The sequence below is a fragment of the Cebus imitator genome, unplaced genomic scaffold, assembly GCF_001604975.1.
Source record: "Cebus imitator isolate Cc_AM_T3 unplaced genomic scaffold, Cebus_imitator-1.0 Scaffold104, whole genome shotgun sequence".
NCBI lineage: Eukaryota > Metazoa > Chordata > Mammalia > Primates > Cebidae > Cebus > Cebus imitator.
In genome coordinates this window covers 5,985,504-6,003,209 of record NW_016107419.1, presented here as the reverse complement: position 1 = coordinate 6,003,209, position 17,706 = coordinate 5,985,504, and the positions used below count along the sequence as shown (strand labels likewise).

The following is a 17,706-nucleotide window of genomic DNA, read 5'->3' as shown; positions in this document are numbered from 1 at the left end:
GAATAGATTGTAAAAAATGCTTTTGCATTTTCAATGTACATGAAAATGTAAAACAAACACTGTGTTTATATTGAAAAATAAATTGTCAGACACTTCTAAATTAGCAGATTAAACTTATATATACTTCTTTTAGAGTGTGAAATTGTTTATGTCCTTAAACAAAGAATGACTGGGCCACAATTCTCGTCCTGTCCAACTAGAAATAAGAAATATAGTAAGTCAAATAAGATTTAAAAAATAACTAACGCCAGCCGGCACAGTGACTCACACCTGTAATCCCAGCACTTTGGGAGGCTGAGACAGGCGGATCACCTGAGGCCAGGAGTTTGGAACCAGCCTGGCCAACATGGTGAAACTCTGTCTCTACTAAAAATACAAAAAGTTAGTCAGGCATGGTAGTGTGTGCCTGTAATCCCAGCTACTGTGGAGGCTGAGGCAGGATAATCTCTTGAACCCAGGGGTGGAGGTTTCAGTGAGCTGAGATCGTGCCACTGTATCTGCCTTCCTGGGCAACAGAGCCAGACTTCACCTCAAAACAACAACAACAAAAAAAAGGAAAAAAAAAAAAAAGAAAAGAAAAAACCTAAGGCCTATTATCCCTAAAAGAGAATGTTATACACCCTTTTATTACAGAACATTTCATTTTTTTGATTGCTTGTGGAGAGAAAAGGTTTATGAGGTAATTACACATGGTTTTAAAAAGGATTCCTTTTAATTTTATATCTATACTTCTCTTTAAAAATCGCTTCAGCAGAAGACTAATTAAATCAATGTCATGATTTATACATCCTTACTTCAGAGATTCAGCTAACCTTATGAATAAAACAAACTAATACATTTCAAAACAACATTCCAAAAAATAATTAAAAATAAACAGTGATGCTTTAAAAAGATTACACTTCAAATTTAGCACTGTTTTTCACAAGGAAGGGAAGCATATTATGCCATATTGTCTACAAATATTTACTGAATAAACATGGTTCACCTGATGTTTTTAAAATCTTGTAAGCTGATTAAATCACAAACACGTTGAATAGGTCTTAAGAAAAAATGATTAGGCTTTTAAATAGTTATAAATTATGACAGCAGAAACTTTTTCAATATCTTTTTAGGGTTAAAAAACAACAAAAATTGAAAGAAAGTATTATTCTTTTCGGCCTTAATATTTTGAAGAGTAATATATTAGGATATACTGTGTCTATTAATAGCATCAAAATACTTCACACTGAAAATTTCACTTTGAAAGCTTAAAAGTGATTTTTATAAACATCACAATAAATGATAATTTAAATTCTGGATATGGCAACAAAAAACCTCTAAACCTGAACCCAACGAATCTGCATGTAATGCTTACAAGTGAAATGTAAATTTCCAAAACAAGCAAGATACATGACCATCAGATTTAGCTGTCACAATAAATTATTTATCACAGATACTAAGTAATGTGTCCTGAAGTCCCTTTTTTCCTTGAAAGTCATAATATTTCTGGGGACTCATTCATCATCTGAATGTAGTCACTCAAAAACAAAATTAGAGGAGTCGGTCTATATGCCCTTAGATATTCTGTGTCCAACTTTACCTGTATAAAGTTTTAAGGCATTAAAGTGGTATGTTAGAACAAATTATTTATAATAAAAATAGATCAAAACTCTCCTTTATAACAGATTTTATGCCTTGAATAGTTCATGTTCTTATACAAATGTGGATTGGAGCTTAAGTTCTGCCTAAAGTTACTGCGAAATTTACACATTCAATTGTGCTGATTGTTATTAATAAAGGTAGAAAAAGTTAAAATATCTGGTATTATTATCAGTATTCATTGTAAATTATCTTATAGTATTCTCTACTGTAGTGTGGACTTCATTCTTGTGCCAAATAGCAGCACAGATTACAATATCATGATTCCAATGATGATCAACGACTCAGCTAGTATTGGCCAGAGCAAAGGAATCTGTTTATAATAAAAAAAGTAAATAAGAAGCATAGCTTTATTTTAATATCAGTTGTTAGAAATGAGCAAAGGGCATCTGGGTATCCAGAGGCAGAAGTGAAGTTTTCTTTCATTAAATTACAGCGATAGGATGGGGACAGCAGGTGGTGGCAATGGGTTGCTAGCTAGCTGGCTGGCTAAAATACATACCTGAGCTCTACTGGAGCTATGCAACCTTGCTGGGTATCAGTTATTTGTAAAGCCTGACTGAACAAAACTGCCTTCATCATGCAAGCACTGCTGTCTGCACTACAGTAATAAAGAAACACGCTGACAGATATAATGGCTTCAAGTGCTAAACAATCATTAGGAATCTGTAGTGAAATTGTTGGTTGATTGGAAATGTTCTCTATATCTCCAGATGGTATCTGTCCTTGAAGCAGCCATTCATTGCCTGAAAATTAAAAAAGACATTATTAAGACTATATAAGACAAGTAGAAAACTGGGAATATCTTATGAAGACTAGGTTAATTCAATCAACAAATATTTATTAAAGATTTATAAATGCCAGGCATTGTGCTCTGTGGGAAGGACATAAATATAAATAATATATAATGACCACTCGTTAGAAGTTCCCAGTCTGATGATTATATCTAATTATTATAGTTCTTCCTTTGTTTGGATAAAGTAAATTACACATTTATTCCTATTAAAATCAAGCTGAATATTGCAAATATGGATATAAAGCCTTAATCTCTAAAGTTAAAAATGAAACCTATTAAATTTTAGAAATAAACATATGACATTGAGAAAATGGATCATTTTCACCAAACAGGTAAGTCTTCAGGGATATATAAACTACAAAATAAAATTTTATCTAGGAAATGCAAATGTATCTGCAACTCTGTAGTGACTTTCTATTTAATAATGAATTACTGAATATCTAAAAGTAATTTAAACACACACACACACAAAACTAATTTCTTTAGAAACTGGTACCATTGCATATCTATCGTTCGTGCGCTCAAGCAATGTAAAAACCAAGAGATTCTGCATATCTCATTTTAACATGTAAAACTCTTCCTCGACATAAATATACAGATTATCTATAACAAAAATTGAATAAGCCACTAACAAATTTTAAGTCCTCAAGAATTAAAATCATCTGTAAATATCTTTATTCATCTGACCTTCTCTTAGAAGGAACACATGTGTCATACTGGGGAAGCACAGACACATATATTCAGCCTAAGAGGGTGGCAGCCTTCAAGAGCCAGCATTTGAGAAATATATGAAATGCTTTCCCGCCATGTAAATGGAGAACACTGAACATTTGGTTCTAATGACTCAGGGGATCTGTACAAAAACTGGACCATCCACTGAATGTGATGAAATGCTGTCTACTTTTCACCTTTTCTGTCTCTTTCTTTTGTTCTCAGGATGAGTCAGCTAACTCAGAGTACCTGCCTTTATCAGTCCTCTTGCTGTCTCTTTTAGTTGATTGCTTTAGGTTATTGAAAAATCAAATTTGAGAAAAATATGTCAAATAAGGGTAAGAAGGTGAAAAATAAGAATCTAGAGAGATAACTACAAAACTTTTATGCTGAAGCTTTTAAACAATTCTTTTAAAATTCTCTTTAAAATTATTTGGCTTTCTTTGCTTATTCCTGGACTGGAGAGTATCTTTTATCTAATGTATGATTTTGCTAGAGAGATTAGTAGAGAACTTCTTATATTTTAAATCAAAAAAAGAAAACAATACTGAGCTATTTTAATGTCCAAATCTAGAAATAAAACAGAAAATGTTTCTTTATTTTTTACATATATCACACACACAATCTGTGAAGTTACAATACATGTGGTATTTTTATGCTGTCTTTTTTTTTTTTTTGGGCTTAAAACTTGCATATGGTCTAACTTCCTTAAGATTATACAGACCAAAATTTGGCTAAAAGTAAATGTTTGTTTCTAAATAACAAGTCAAAAAAGAAAATGTCCTTTAAACATAAGTGTACAAATATACTCTGTAATATTCAAAAACTTCAAATTATTAGTATTATTGCCTGAAAATTATCTGCTTCTATATAATAAAAATGCAGCCAATATCTTGGACAAATGATAAAACAGCTAAGTATTTTCTCTAGACTTCCTCATTTGAATACAACCTGTATTTTACATCCCAATGATTCAAGATTAGTGTCTGATAATACAGAGATAAGCATGTTAATCTGTCAATATGCTATTTTAAAAATCAATACACGGCTCCTACAATGACACCATTTAATACACTGCTCTTACAGTAACGCCGAGAAAAATTGAATTAACGATCTCCAGCTGACGTACTACTTCCAGGCCTAAATTGGCAGTCTAGGACTTGCACAAATCTACAGAAGGCGATGGACTGGCCAGGGTTTGAGTATTCTTCTGTCTATAAAGTAAGCTCCAAAGGTCCTAGCCATACATGGTCAGCCTTCTCCCTTGTGGGGAGTGACAAGGAGATGGTTTCTCTACAGATTCAATCACCCTAGAACCAGCCTCCCAAACACTAACCAGCAGTTCCTCCCAGCTAGGCTACCAAGATATTGTTATCCTCTTGGTTTAGACACTAAGTTGATTATTATAATTGCAGGTCAGCAGTTGCTGCCCTGAGAAAGTTGAAGGTAAGAAGGTGTGAATTACCTAGGATCTGGGTAATGTACAAAAGAAAAGTGTGTGAGAGGGTATGAAGGAGGAGGAGTAGGAGAGGAAATGGAAAATTGAGTGAGAGAGTGAAAGAGCGTGGGAGACTAGGACAGAGGAACCTCATTGGAGACAAGCTGTAATTCAGGAGTTCTGAACCACTAAAACTTCACTTTAAAATTTTTGTCCACTAGGTTACAGAAGTTGGAAAGCACTACTGAAAGGCAAGCAGTATACTAATTCATTACCATAGATTAATGAAATGAGGAGCTGGTTCACACTGTGATTCACACATAAAAGAAAGGGAGGAATGCATAATAGTGACTGAAAGGAAGAGTTACAGAAAAAGATGTTAAATAAAGAGGTTCCACTGCATTTCTCTATTTCAGACTTTTTTTTTTTTTTTTTTTTTTAGATAGAGTCTCGCTCTTGTCACCTAGGTTGGAGTGCAACCTCCGCCTCCCAGGGTTGAAGTGATTTTTGTGCCTCGCGCCTGGGACTACAGGTGCCCACCACCACATCTGGCTAATTTTTTGTATTTTTAGAGACAGGGTTTCACCATGTTGGTCAGGCTGGTCTTGAACTCCTGACTTCAGGTGATCCACCCACCTCAGCCTCCCAAAGTGCTGGGATTACCAGTGTGAGCCACCATAGCCAGCCTGTATTTCAGACTTTTTAAATCTAAGATTCTTTTTGGAACAAGAATAGAATGAAAAACAGGATCAGAATAAGGGATGAGGTATAGGAAATCCCATATTCTAAGAAATCATGCTAACAACTGACTTGTAACTTTTAGGGAGTTACACTCTTCTTTAATAAAAGGGAGGAAAGACTCTTGAAGACTAAAGCAAACTGCCAATGTGGGGTTGGATCTGGATTCATGTGTTTATGTTAATTCCTTCAAATCTTGCCCATACAGAGTGAAAATATCACCTAACAAATGAAAAATAACTAGATTAAACATCAAGAACGTATGATGTATTAGTATTTGCAAGCTTATACTCATACCTTCAGCTGTTAGAAACCAGCAACTGGGTACCCCTTCAGTTAGCTTTGATCCTGACGGGAGGTCTAATCTGAGTTTGAACTGAAGAGTCTGGCCAGCACACACAGTCACGGGGGAAAGTCTAATGTTTGGAGCAGATTTAGGTAATTTGGGTAATGTCTTCTGTTTTTCTACTAGAAATGGGCCATCTACCACAACATTTTCGGATCTGAAGATGGGAAGCTAGGAAATAAGAAAGTCTGTTATTAAAATGTAAGAACTTTATAGTAATTACAGAATGAGGATACTTTAAGACTTTAGTAGAATAATGAAATTCTGTATCAATGAAACTAATTTCCATTCTAGGTTGAATTAGAATGTGTTAGTTAGATACCCTCAAGATTATTTTTGTAGATACAGAAAAAGTTTATCTTAGCAAAGGCAACAACAACAAAACCCAACACTTATGAATGAGGCAGAATTAAAGTAACCATCCACTGTTTATAGATAGCAGGAAATTAAAGGAAAAGCTTATAAATTTAAACACAGATCTACATTCCCTTATAATTTTCATTGCCAACTATAAGAAGATGTTATTCATCTTATATCAGAGATCTGTGTGAAGAGAAATGACACATTGCAATAGTAATCTGTGTAATCTGTTTTTTTGTGGTTTTTTTGGTTTTGTTTTGTTTTTTTCCTTTAAGACAGAGTTTCGCTCTTGTTGCCCAAGCTGGAGTGCAATGGTGTGATCTTGGCTCACTGCAATCTCCGCCTCCCAGGTTTAAGCGATTCTCTTGCCTGAGCCTCCTGAGTAGTGGGATTACAGGCACACACCACCACGCCTGGCTAATTTTTTGTATTTTTAGTAGAACTGGGGTTTCACCATGTTAACCAGGCTGGTTTTGAACTCCTGACATGACCTCAGGCCCGCCTTGGCCTCCCAAAGTGCTGGGATTACAGGCATGAGCTACCACGCCCAGCCCTGTGTTTTTTATTTTAAAAATATACTGTGCAAATTACCAGACTTTCAGGAAAAAACTGTTACATTTTTTTCAGGTAAATATCATACACCAAGAATTAGTTTATAATAGATATTTCTCCTTGAAAATTCTACACCATGTTCATATCTTTAAAAGTTGACTACAACTCACTGAAGTTTCTCCCACAATCTTATTTTCAATGTCGTGAGAAATGTGGTTTCTAAAGCTTTTGTTAGAAGATATTTGGTAATGGACTCATCATAAGGAAACAAAGGTTACACATCAATCTAAAGATCACTGAAAAAAAACAAACAAACAAAAAAAAAACGCTAAATAACCTAACCCACAGAGCAGGGGTAGGTAGTATGTGTCAGTACGCCTGTACACTTAAAAACAGATCTGAGTCCTCTCCTTTTTTTTTCTTGGAGGTTCATCAGATTCTCTCCAATTTCCAGTATTTTTCTCAAACTCTCAGCACAGATGGAACTTTTATTTGAAGATTAGGAGGATATCCTTAAAGCAGTTCTGCTGGTCTCTTTGTCAAAAAACACAACAGAAGCATCCACTTACTACTCTCCTGGAGATAGCCTAACCAAAAATGCCTCTGTCAGTGCTGTAAGGATCTAAGAATCATTCTTAAAATGACACCCTTTAACTTATATTCTAAAATTACTTACCACAGATACCATTTTTGTTTCTAAATCCATCACTTTAATTTGATGATTATTGGTGTCTGCTACATACAGTAATTGTCCATTCTCTCCAATACACAAGCCTCCTGGTTCATTAAAAGTTGACTCGGTAAAACTGGAACTGGTAACATTATGTGTATCTCCAGTTCCTGCTAATGTTGTACAGTTTTTTGTTTTTGGATCCACGACTTTAATCTAAAAAAGAAAGAACAAAAATTTATGTATCTGAAGATCAATCTCATGTTTGTAGTATGGAAGGATATAGTATCAAGCAAGCTAGATAATTTCTGATTGCCATTTATATTCTCAAGAAATCTCATAAAAGGAACAGGTATTTCCGTATTTTCTTGAAAAGCCAAACATTCAAATTACAGTCTAAGGGGAGATATTCTATTCTAAGAACTAAAAACTATATAAAATTTCTATCTACATCTTGCCTTCTAGAAGCAATCTTTGATGAAATTATTTCTGGAATTAAAAAAAAATTTTAATTGAATTGTTTTTCTTCAAAATGGGACACACTTTCGAAACTGAACTGACTCTGTCTTCTTAAGCATCTAGCATTAGAAGATTTGCTACTTTTGTTAAACTTAATGATTGCCAGTTATGGCTCAATTATATTAAATTTATGGTCTCACATGATGAAGTACTCTATGAATATTTATTATCCACTGATTTCTGTAAAAAGTAAAAATGCAATAAAACAAAACAATTTAATAGACAAAAATGGAAGTGCTGCTAAAAACAGGCATTGTAACTATGCAACATCTCAAAAGCGTTGATTTGTTACTTGACATATTAATTTCCCTGCTACTTGCCTTATCCTGATATACTGAATATGTTACTAAGCAGCTTTGATGGGCTGCAATTCACAGCTGTTGGCCATTGCCATTGGAACTGGTTTAGTGCTTTTCCTAGTTCAGAATACCATCACAACCTCGTGGCAAAGAAAGGACCAAGAAAAGAACAGAACAAGCTGGGATATAGTTGTCAAAGACGGTTACTCCTTTCTATATTTTAGAGTGACACTTGTAGGAGGCTCACAGATCTTTCAGCATTTTAAATGCCACATACAAAAAGCAAGATATTATATAATTCTGTCACGACTCACCTTGTGATTGTAGGAGTCTGCCACATAAAGTAAATTTCTTTTCTTGTCCCACGTTACTCCAAGGGGGTGTTGAAGCTTTGCATTGATTCCTATTCCATCGATGTCACCAAAAGCAAATAAATTCTTTAATTTTTTAAAAGGAAGGAAACAGCAGTTATTATAATTTTTACAGTATTTTGTTAGGATACAAAGTGAAAATTCAGCTGGTTATAAATGATATTCAAGTTAAAAGGGAAAATGCTGATTTTAATATAAATAGGGTTGGATACTTGATTCAGATTAGAAAAAAACGACAGTATTTTGAACCTGTATTAATCTGTGGTGCTTAGTAGTTTTACTCACAATAATACATCTGGTCAGGAACAGGCCAAGTCCACTAGTCTGGTGCTCTTTCCACCCCACCGCCCAATATGTAATTTACATTTTTTTCTTTTATCCAATAATCAATACTTCATCTTTTCTTTCTCCCTGAAACCTTAACATTTATACATAACAGAGTCAGTTTACTTCTCTTAGATGCTGTGTTCCTCACATTGCTTTATATTCACATTTCCTTTGGTTTGACTTTCATTTTAATTCACAGATAGGCCAAGGATAATCTCTCTTAAATCTTATTAACTTTCTGTAATTCACAAAATTGACAGCTTGTTCAGTGTCTGAGCGCACTGGGCAAGAGTGACTGTCATTACCATGGGGTCTCTTTCTCCTCCCACGAGGTGCTTCACTGCTCCATCTTTCAGCGAAATGGTTCTCACTGTACTGCTCTCACTATCTGCTACAAACAGGCAGCTCCAGGGATCTTCAGAGGCCAGGGAAAGGCCTGAAGGTTGAGCAAAAGCTGCCTTGTGAGGATAGGCATTGTTTCGATTCTCTTCATTTCCACTTCCAGCAAAACTAAGGCAGGTTCCTTTTGTTAACTCACTGAAAAAGACAAGTTCATAGGTGGGGTCAACATGTGGTATATTGTGTTCAAATTAGTTATTAAATAAATGAGCTTAAATGATCGAATCAATAGTGAAAAGCCTTATAAAAAAACAAACTGGTGATCTTGGCCTAGTTAAATTGTTCAAGTCAGCTTTTACTGTCATTTTGCCAATCATTAACTTATTTACCCATTGTGTGGGAAACTTTTTACTTTACTTTGACATATACAAAACTGAAATCACTTTCAAAGGTCAAACGAGAAATCCCTGACAGAGTTAGAATAATAAGATAAAAATAATGATCAGATTATTGATGAGATAGACTGTTTTTACCACTGTAAGTTCTTAACTTCTTAGTTTCATGCAATATTAGGTTCTGAAAGGGAACTAAAAAGATTATCTAGCTCTTGATAGTTTCAAGCTTCAGTTTTCATTGAAACTGTTTTATGTTCTTGTATATAAACAGAGACTAGCAAAAGGAATTAAAGAATAGTTTTTCATAGCCAGGTCAGACATTACTATTATAAGAAAAATTATAAAAATGTACATAATTATCTCACAATTACAGGTATAATTATGTACAATTAAATCAATTACAGAAATCAATTTCTTATATACATTAGGGAAATTACTATTTGAAGAACTATTGCAGTGATTCCTTTATAACGCAGAGAAAGTTTTAGACCCTGGTTTCTAAGTTTACGACAGAGGGATTGTAAGGAAGGCATGACACTGTGTTGTGCTGAGGGAAGGGAAGCAGCTGATTTATGACACAAAATGAGAGTATGTGTAAATCATTTCTGAATATGGTACAACACGCAAAAGTCTGAACTAATGATCACTTTCTGGCTGATATGTTCCCATGATAAGTTAGGTAGGGAGCAGGGGACAGAGGCAAAGGGATTTAGGATGCATAAAATATGGCCACTTAGTCAAGAAACATATAAACATAAACTAGCCAGTAAAATACATGCAATAAGTAATACGCAAAACAAATTAATTGAAAGGAGTCTACAAGTAGTCTTACTACTTTAAAAACGAGACTCATTAATTAAATAAAGGAAAGAGTGGGGAGAAACAATAACTTTTAAAATGCTATTATTACCACCTGAAGATTAGTAATAAAGATAATACATCTTTAAAATTAAAATACAGGTCAACATGATCCTAGTGCCAATTTCCTATTACAAAGGAGAGTGACAACTCGACTTAGGAGGAAATGTAGGCAGCTCTTGATCATCTATGTCTAAAACAGCCATCACCCAGAACAGCATACTCTGGCAACTTCTGTTCCTTCTGTTTGCTGTTGGTAGTTATACTTCGTGTAAAATCTTATTGGTAACCTCACTGTTCAGGCTACTATCATTTCTTGCCTGGATAATAGTAATAGGCTCCTCAATGGTATCTCTGTCTCTAGTCGTGTTCTACTCTGAGTACTGCCAGTGTTCTTTCAAAACCACAAATCTAATCCTGTCACTTCCCAGCTTAAACCTTTCTAAAAAGGCTTGTAGAATATCCAAATCCCTTAAAAGTACTCACAAGGCACGGTGTGATCTGGCTTCTACTGACATCACTAGTGCCAACGTTTGCCTGGAAAACTTCCCACTCTCCCCCTCTAACTTCTACCACTCTATTAGGTGTCTGTTTAGTTACCTCTTCCAAGAAGCCCTCCTTGACAACTCAAATCTTATTGATGTTGGGTCTTCCTCTTACTTATACAGGGAACAATTACAATTTGCAGCGCTTCCTTTTGCATACACTAATTTTTAATTTTTTTTGCTGATCTGATTTTTCCTCTCTAAGTCCACTGATGATAGCAACCACACCTTTTCATTTTATCCTTAACATAGTGAGCATATTATTTCATCCCTGTTGCCTAGCACATAGTAGGTTTCATAAATATTTGCTAGATAAATGATTAAATGTCTTAACACATTATATAAATGTGTCCAAAGCAACATACACAAACATACACACTATTTGGAATATCTGCTATTTTGAATTATCTATACAAATGCTGCTTTCTATTAATAAAGGTAACTTGAAATGATCATTTTCCACGGCTATTTGACAGCCTTTCTAGTTAATGGCTTTTACTCATTTATTCTCAAACCCTTACTGAGCTTCTCTTAGGTACCAAATACTGTGATAGATAAAAGGGATATAAAAATGAATGGGAGAGGGTCCCTTCCTCTATGAGACAGTTTAGTAGAAGGAAGGAAATGGCTAAAAAGAACAATTAAAAAAGAAGAGGGAGAAAAGGGAAGGGGCAGTGAGGCAGGGCAGGAAAACTTAGTGCAGTGAGGTAACTATACACTAGGTACGGTACGGTGAGGTCACAGAGACGAGTATGGCCAGTTCTGTTTGGGTTTAGGGGGAAGAGGAAAGGCTCCAAGGAAAAAATATGAGAAACTTTGCAGACACTACCCTTTCATCCTTATATCCTCATGACAGCAAAGCTACCTATGCTTACTGTACATGTTAGGCACTATACCAAGCTCTTCACACATATTATTAATCCTCAAAGCAAGGCTATGAGCTAATATAAATCAGGAAACTGAGGCTTTGAAAGTTAAAGTGGCTCTCCTAAACTCATACAGATAATAAATGGCAGAGCCAGGACTCAATCCCAAGCCTGACTACAAAAAGTGGGTTATTAAGCACTCTGCTATGTGGTATTCAACTATTTGAATGAATGGTTAGAGACAGCTCAGCTATGTCTTAAAAGATAAGGCCCACCGAATATTCTTAGCTCTCTTTCTGGACATTAAAAAGAATGGTTCTTTGCAGGTTTCCTGAAGTGAAGTGTGGCCATGAGACTTACTCTGGCTGATAAAATGTAAGTAAAAGCGACATGTGTCACTTCTGAGTAGAAATTTTAAGACTCAGTGAGTGACTTACCACCTCTTTCTCTCTTACTGTGCTAGGATGATTGGCAAAGCTCCCGACAGTGGCTGTTTCATCAGCCTGGGTGGCAGAGTAGTACTCCCCAGTGAACCCATGCGAATAAGCAAGAAACACACCTCATTTTAAGCCACTGAGAATCTGCGTTGTATGCTACGGCAATTTAACCTAGCACATTCTGACTGGTACAGTGAGGGTGATGATTTTGAAAAAAGAAATTCTATGAATGCCAAGCAGTACAGTCTACTCGAAGAAAGAGGCTGTCACTTACTTTTTCTTAGGCAGTTTCCCAGAATCCAGTAGGAGTGCCCATATCTGATGAGTCCCTGCCATGGCTATCCATAGAATGTCATTTCTTTGGACTTCTGAACCTTTATAAAAATAAATCATAATTATTATATACATATTTGGTTAATACAAACACTCCAATGGTTTTAAAATGTTCATTTATGGAAGATAACAATACGCTTATGAATCATCTGATAAATAAAAATATTTGCAATGTTTCAAGTTATCTTTAAAAATTTTGTTTTCTTGTGAAAGGTTTACTTTTCAAGATTTCCCATTTTACCTGCAACAATTTCACAGGAATCTAAAGTATTCTTACTAGCAATATGTCCTCTGCATCTCTGCATCTGAACTCTGCCTCAGCAGTTTGTTAATTTTATAGTGAGCATTAACAATGTTTTTAAACATCTGATTTCTTATTTTACATGAAACAAACTATATTAAAAGTGACACTGGCATGCACATATTCTGGGGACTGTCTCTGCTTAATCATCTTAAACTAGATCAAAAGCTTTCCACAATTAATTTTTAGCATGCCATAACGTTTCAGTTATTCTAGAGCCATAACCTGGGACTACTAAAATGAACAAGAAATCTAAGCTAATAAAATATTCTGTTATTTTAGATTATACTAACATTCAAATAAAAGGCTCAAAGCATGTGATGCACTTAGAGTAATGCTTGGAGGTAACGTCACTCAAATGTTAGCCACAATCATTATTTAGTGAATCTGGACCTTAATTTTATAGTATTTGTACTAGGAAAATATAAATACATTTACAAACTGAACAGCCCTTCAACAGACACCAAAGAGGGTAAAAAGTATAACACAATCTCTTCCACTTAAGAAGGTTGTTAATTTTACAGTGAGTATTAACAATGCCCATATTACCAACAGATATTTGGTACCTAAGAAAGCACTCAGTTTATAATTGCTTAGTTCTATTAAATCTACCATAAATCTAAGACAATAAACTTTTTAGTATTAAACAATGAAAATGATTGAGTCTTATGTTCCTGCATAGTCAATGGTATCATCAACTATGGAAATGACCAAACAAAACAAAGTTTAGTAGGTAATAGAAACAAAAACATAGAAAGCTTACAAAAATGAATAAACTTATTCATTCTAACTTATTTTGGAATGTTTTCCATTCACGGTATTTCAAAGCCTTTATTGGTTCAAATATTTTTAAAATGCTACATGAAAAAATGTAAATGATTGTTTTCAAGTCCTCTACCCAGTTCTTTCATTTCTCTGAATGAAATAAAGTTACTCTTATGGTAATGTGACAGACCACTAAAAGAAGAGGGCTCCTGAAAGCATTCCTTCACCTTCCTTAGCTTTGGAGCCAGGTGGGTCTGGATTTGAATCGTAAATGCATCACTATGTAATGTGTGTGCCACAATTTCCTTATTTGTAAAATAAGCACATCATCACTCTCTACATAAGATTACTGGAATGAATAAAGCAATGTAAGCAAAGTACCTAACATGGTGCCAGGCATCATGTTAGGTGCTGAACAATTTGCTGTCTTTCAACTTTTATACCTAGTGTGCTCCCTCTTTCCTCTTCCTAGAAAGCTTACCTCTAGATATGAACATTCATTCAGATGTCTGCTCAAGCTTCTTCCCTGCTCCTCCTAATACCACACACACACACACACACACCCACCCACCCACCCACCCATGCTTAGCTCCTTACCTTGCCTATTTTTCACTGTAGCATTTATCACTCTTACATGTTACATATTTATTAATTTACTGCCTTCCTCCTCTACTGACCATAAGGTCTAAGAGGCCGGCAGCTTTGTTTTATTGGCAATTTATTAGCAGCACAGAGAATAGTGAAATGCTCAGTAGGTATTTGTTTAATGGGTAAACTTTCCCTTAGAAGCCACAAAAAAGAAAAAAGGTCCTTTATTTTGTCATTATACATATAAGCCCTAAAACTATCCTAATGATGGTTGGTATTCCCTAATAGTACTAACGATTCATCTCTAATTAAAGAAGTCTGCTATAGATGTAAACCTGTGCTATTATCCTTTCAAACACTGATGCTGAATGGGAGTGGATGCCCACTCTAAAAAATGCTTTGGATATTTGATGAGTAATATATTGTATGATAATATAGTCACGCCAGATCATTTACATAATGATTATACTATTTTATTATAAATTATACTTATTTCTTCTTTATATTTATTATATATATATATATATATATATACACACACACACACACACACAGCACAGGTGGATTCCATTACCTATGAATTTCACTTTAGATATGGTAAAGGAGGCATTTCATAAAATTTATTATAGGAGGGGATTTGGGATCTGATAGGGCTGAGAACTCTGAAGCCACGCATAACAATAAAGCCTTTCAACATCTCTAAAAAGCTTCCATTCATGATAAAAACTCTTAGCAAACTAGGATCAGAAGGCATTTTATTCAATCTTATAAAGAACATTTTTAAGAGAGTCACAGCAAACATCCTACTTAAGAATAAAATACAGCAAACATCCCCTGAGAATAAAAATGAGTGTTGATACCTACTATTAACACTTCTATTTAACACCTTATGGAGGTCCTAGTTTGTGCAACAAAGAAGGAAAAAGAAGAGGAGTATAAAAAGATTAGAAATAAAACTGTAGTTATTAGCAGATAACAGAATTATGTACACAGAAAATCTTTACAATTTTATAGAGGAATTTAGCAATGTTGTTGAGTATAGTCAGTAAGCAAGGATAAATTATTTTATCGGTTTACAGCAGCAAACAAACATAAAAGAAAATTTATAACAACATTAAAAAACATCAAACACCTAAGGGTAAATCTAACAAAAGATTTATAAGCCTTCTACACTGAGAATCGTTATTGAGGGAAATAAATACAGATATTTTTATACAACTTATCTTCATTGAAAAGTCAGCTCCGGCCAATGTTAGATCCTTGTAGGTAACAAGACTGCAAGGTTGACCAAGTAAATGAAAATCCTTTCAGCTTCTCAGGTCACAAGCCTTGGAGTCATCCTTAATTCCTCCTTTCTCTCACATGTCACACATGATGATCCATCAGCAAATTATGTAGGCTTCTTATTCAAAACATATCCAAAATCTGACCACTTCTCACCACCTCCACCTTGACCTAAGCCGCCATCAGGGATTACTACAAGAATTCCTTCTGAACTGGTTTGTCATCCTGTTCCCACCTTGAAAACTGCCTCTTTCTCATTCACTTCAAGGTCCCACTCTAAGAAAATCTCAGAAGGGTGAGTTAAGCACATTTAGCTCTAAGCCTTAGGAACAAAAACACTTGCTTTTCTTAGCTTGCTTTTACAGCCTCTGTCTTGGCAAAGGAGAGCTAAGTTGGTGTATAGCTGAGTAAAAGATCAAATTTAGCTCCATTATCTAGTTCTCCAGACAGGTTGGTCTAGCTCAGCTGAGGCTTACAACAAGAAGGCAAAAGCTTCCCAGTGACAGAGAAAGTATGCGCATTGGTTTAGTTTTGGTCTCTGTGCACTTACTTCCTTCAGATGCCCAAGGAATGAGAAGTAGAGAAGCAGCGGCTGTGTCAGGTCAGGGTTCAGGTGTTTGGAAATCTACATACCAACTTATGAGGATGATGATAATCATCGTCCAGGTCACTTTCTGTATTGATGGCACTGAGCTAATCACTTTACATGGATTATTTCCTTTAATTTAACAACCTTAAGAAGTCTCATTATCATCGTCTTCATTTTATAAAAAACCAGCTTCAAAAAGGCTAAATAATTTGCTGAAATTCACACAGCTAAACTTGGAAAATGAATTCATTAGTGAATCTGACTCCAAATAATTAGGGTTCTGGTAAGAATAGAAGAACTATGGAAGTGAGCTTGTGCTCTTCGGTTCAGTTCTCTTGCTTGCCCCCTTTTCGCCCTCCCTTCTGCCTCTGACCCATGGACTTAGCTCTGGTATCAAGTACTCAAGTGCATTTCTGTCTGTGACTAGAAACAGGGATCTGATTAAATGTACCCACAGCCTCCTACTCCAGGATGCATAGCGGTTTATCCCTCTGCCTTTCTCTCCCTGGCAAAGGTCTATGGTTGAATAATCTCTTTAACGTTTATTTTCTAGTCCCTTGCCTTCCCATTTTTGGTTTGCTTCAGATCATCAGCATCTGTTTGTGACACTTTATAACAAAATTCTTATCTTATAGAAAACAATGATAATAGCAAACATGTATATTACGCTTTCTATGCACCAGGCACTGTTCTAAGTGCTTTACATATATTAATTCTCATCCTCATGATAAGCCTTTCAGGTAGGTACTAGCTGTATCCTCAATTTAGATGGGGAAACTGAGGTACAAAGAGGCTATGAAACTTGTCCTGAGTCACACAACTACTAAGATGGAGAGAGGGAACCACAGTGTGGCTTCATTGTACAGGGATGACCAAACGCTGAGGGTAGGGCACTAACACTTCAGAAAACTCTCCAGCTAATCTAGGCCCCTGTGCCGAGGCAAAATCAGAAGGCAACAGCTGCCCAGCTAGAGGAATTTGAAAGATATGGTGCATTGACCTGGCAATAATAAAACAAAGGCCCAACTTAGCTCCTGATCAAACTGACTCAATCTTTCATAACGATAACCTAAGTACTATTTATCTCAGCCTCTACTGAGATGAATCTGTGAGAAACGCAAATACTGTATTAAAAAGGCACAATATTAGAGATGAAAAATTCCTTCAACAAATGATATGGTTTGGCCATGTCCCCACCCAAATCTCATCCTGAACTGTAATCCGAATTGTAATCCCCACATGTCAAGGGAGGGACCTGATGGGAAGTGATTAACCATGGGGGCAGTTTCCCCCATGCTGTTCTTGTAATAATGAATGAGTTCCTAAGAGCTGTTTGATATGTATCTGGCACTTCCCCCTTGATACCCTCTCTTGCCTGCCTGCTAAGTAAGATGTGACTTATTGCCTCCTCACCTTCTGCCATAATTTTAAGTTTTCTGAGGCCTCCGCAGCCATGTGGAACTGTGAGTTAATTAACCCTCCTTTCTTTAGAAATAACCCAGTCTCAGGTAGTATCTTTATAGCAGTGTGAGAATGGACTAATACAACAGGCTCATCAGTTGACTAGACACAGCTGAAAAAAGAATGTGACCCTGAAGATAAATCAACAGAAATTACCACACAAAAAGAAAAAAAAAAAAA

At 35.5% G+C, this 17,706-nt stretch overlaps 1 protein-coding gene across 4 annotated transcripts in view; it reads right to left on the bottom strand.

The window, feature by feature from the left end:
* The window catches only part of NHLRC2 (NHL repeat containing 2), a 55,511-nt gene continuing 37,805 nt past the window's right edge, over window positions 1–17,706 (bottom strand). For all 4 annotated transcript variants that reach the window (XM_017537630.2, XM_017537633.2, XM_017537631.2 and 1 more), the window contains 6 exons: window positions 12,480–12,579; window positions 9,071–9,302; window positions 8,382–8,504; window positions 7,256–7,465; window positions 5,619–5,838; window positions 1–2,384 (listed from right to left, as the gene is read on the bottom strand). In XM_017537630.2, the coding sequence (XP_017393119.1) occupies window positions 2,128–2,384; window positions 5,619–5,838; window positions 7,256–7,465; window positions 8,382–8,504; window positions 9,071–9,302; window positions 12,480–12,579 (1,142 nt within the window). In that variant the 3' untranslated portion in view covers window positions 1–2,127. The remainder of the gene's footprint in view (window positions 2,385–5,618; window positions 5,839–7,255; window positions 7,466–8,381; window positions 8,505–9,070; window positions 9,303–12,479; window positions 12,580–17,706) is intronic.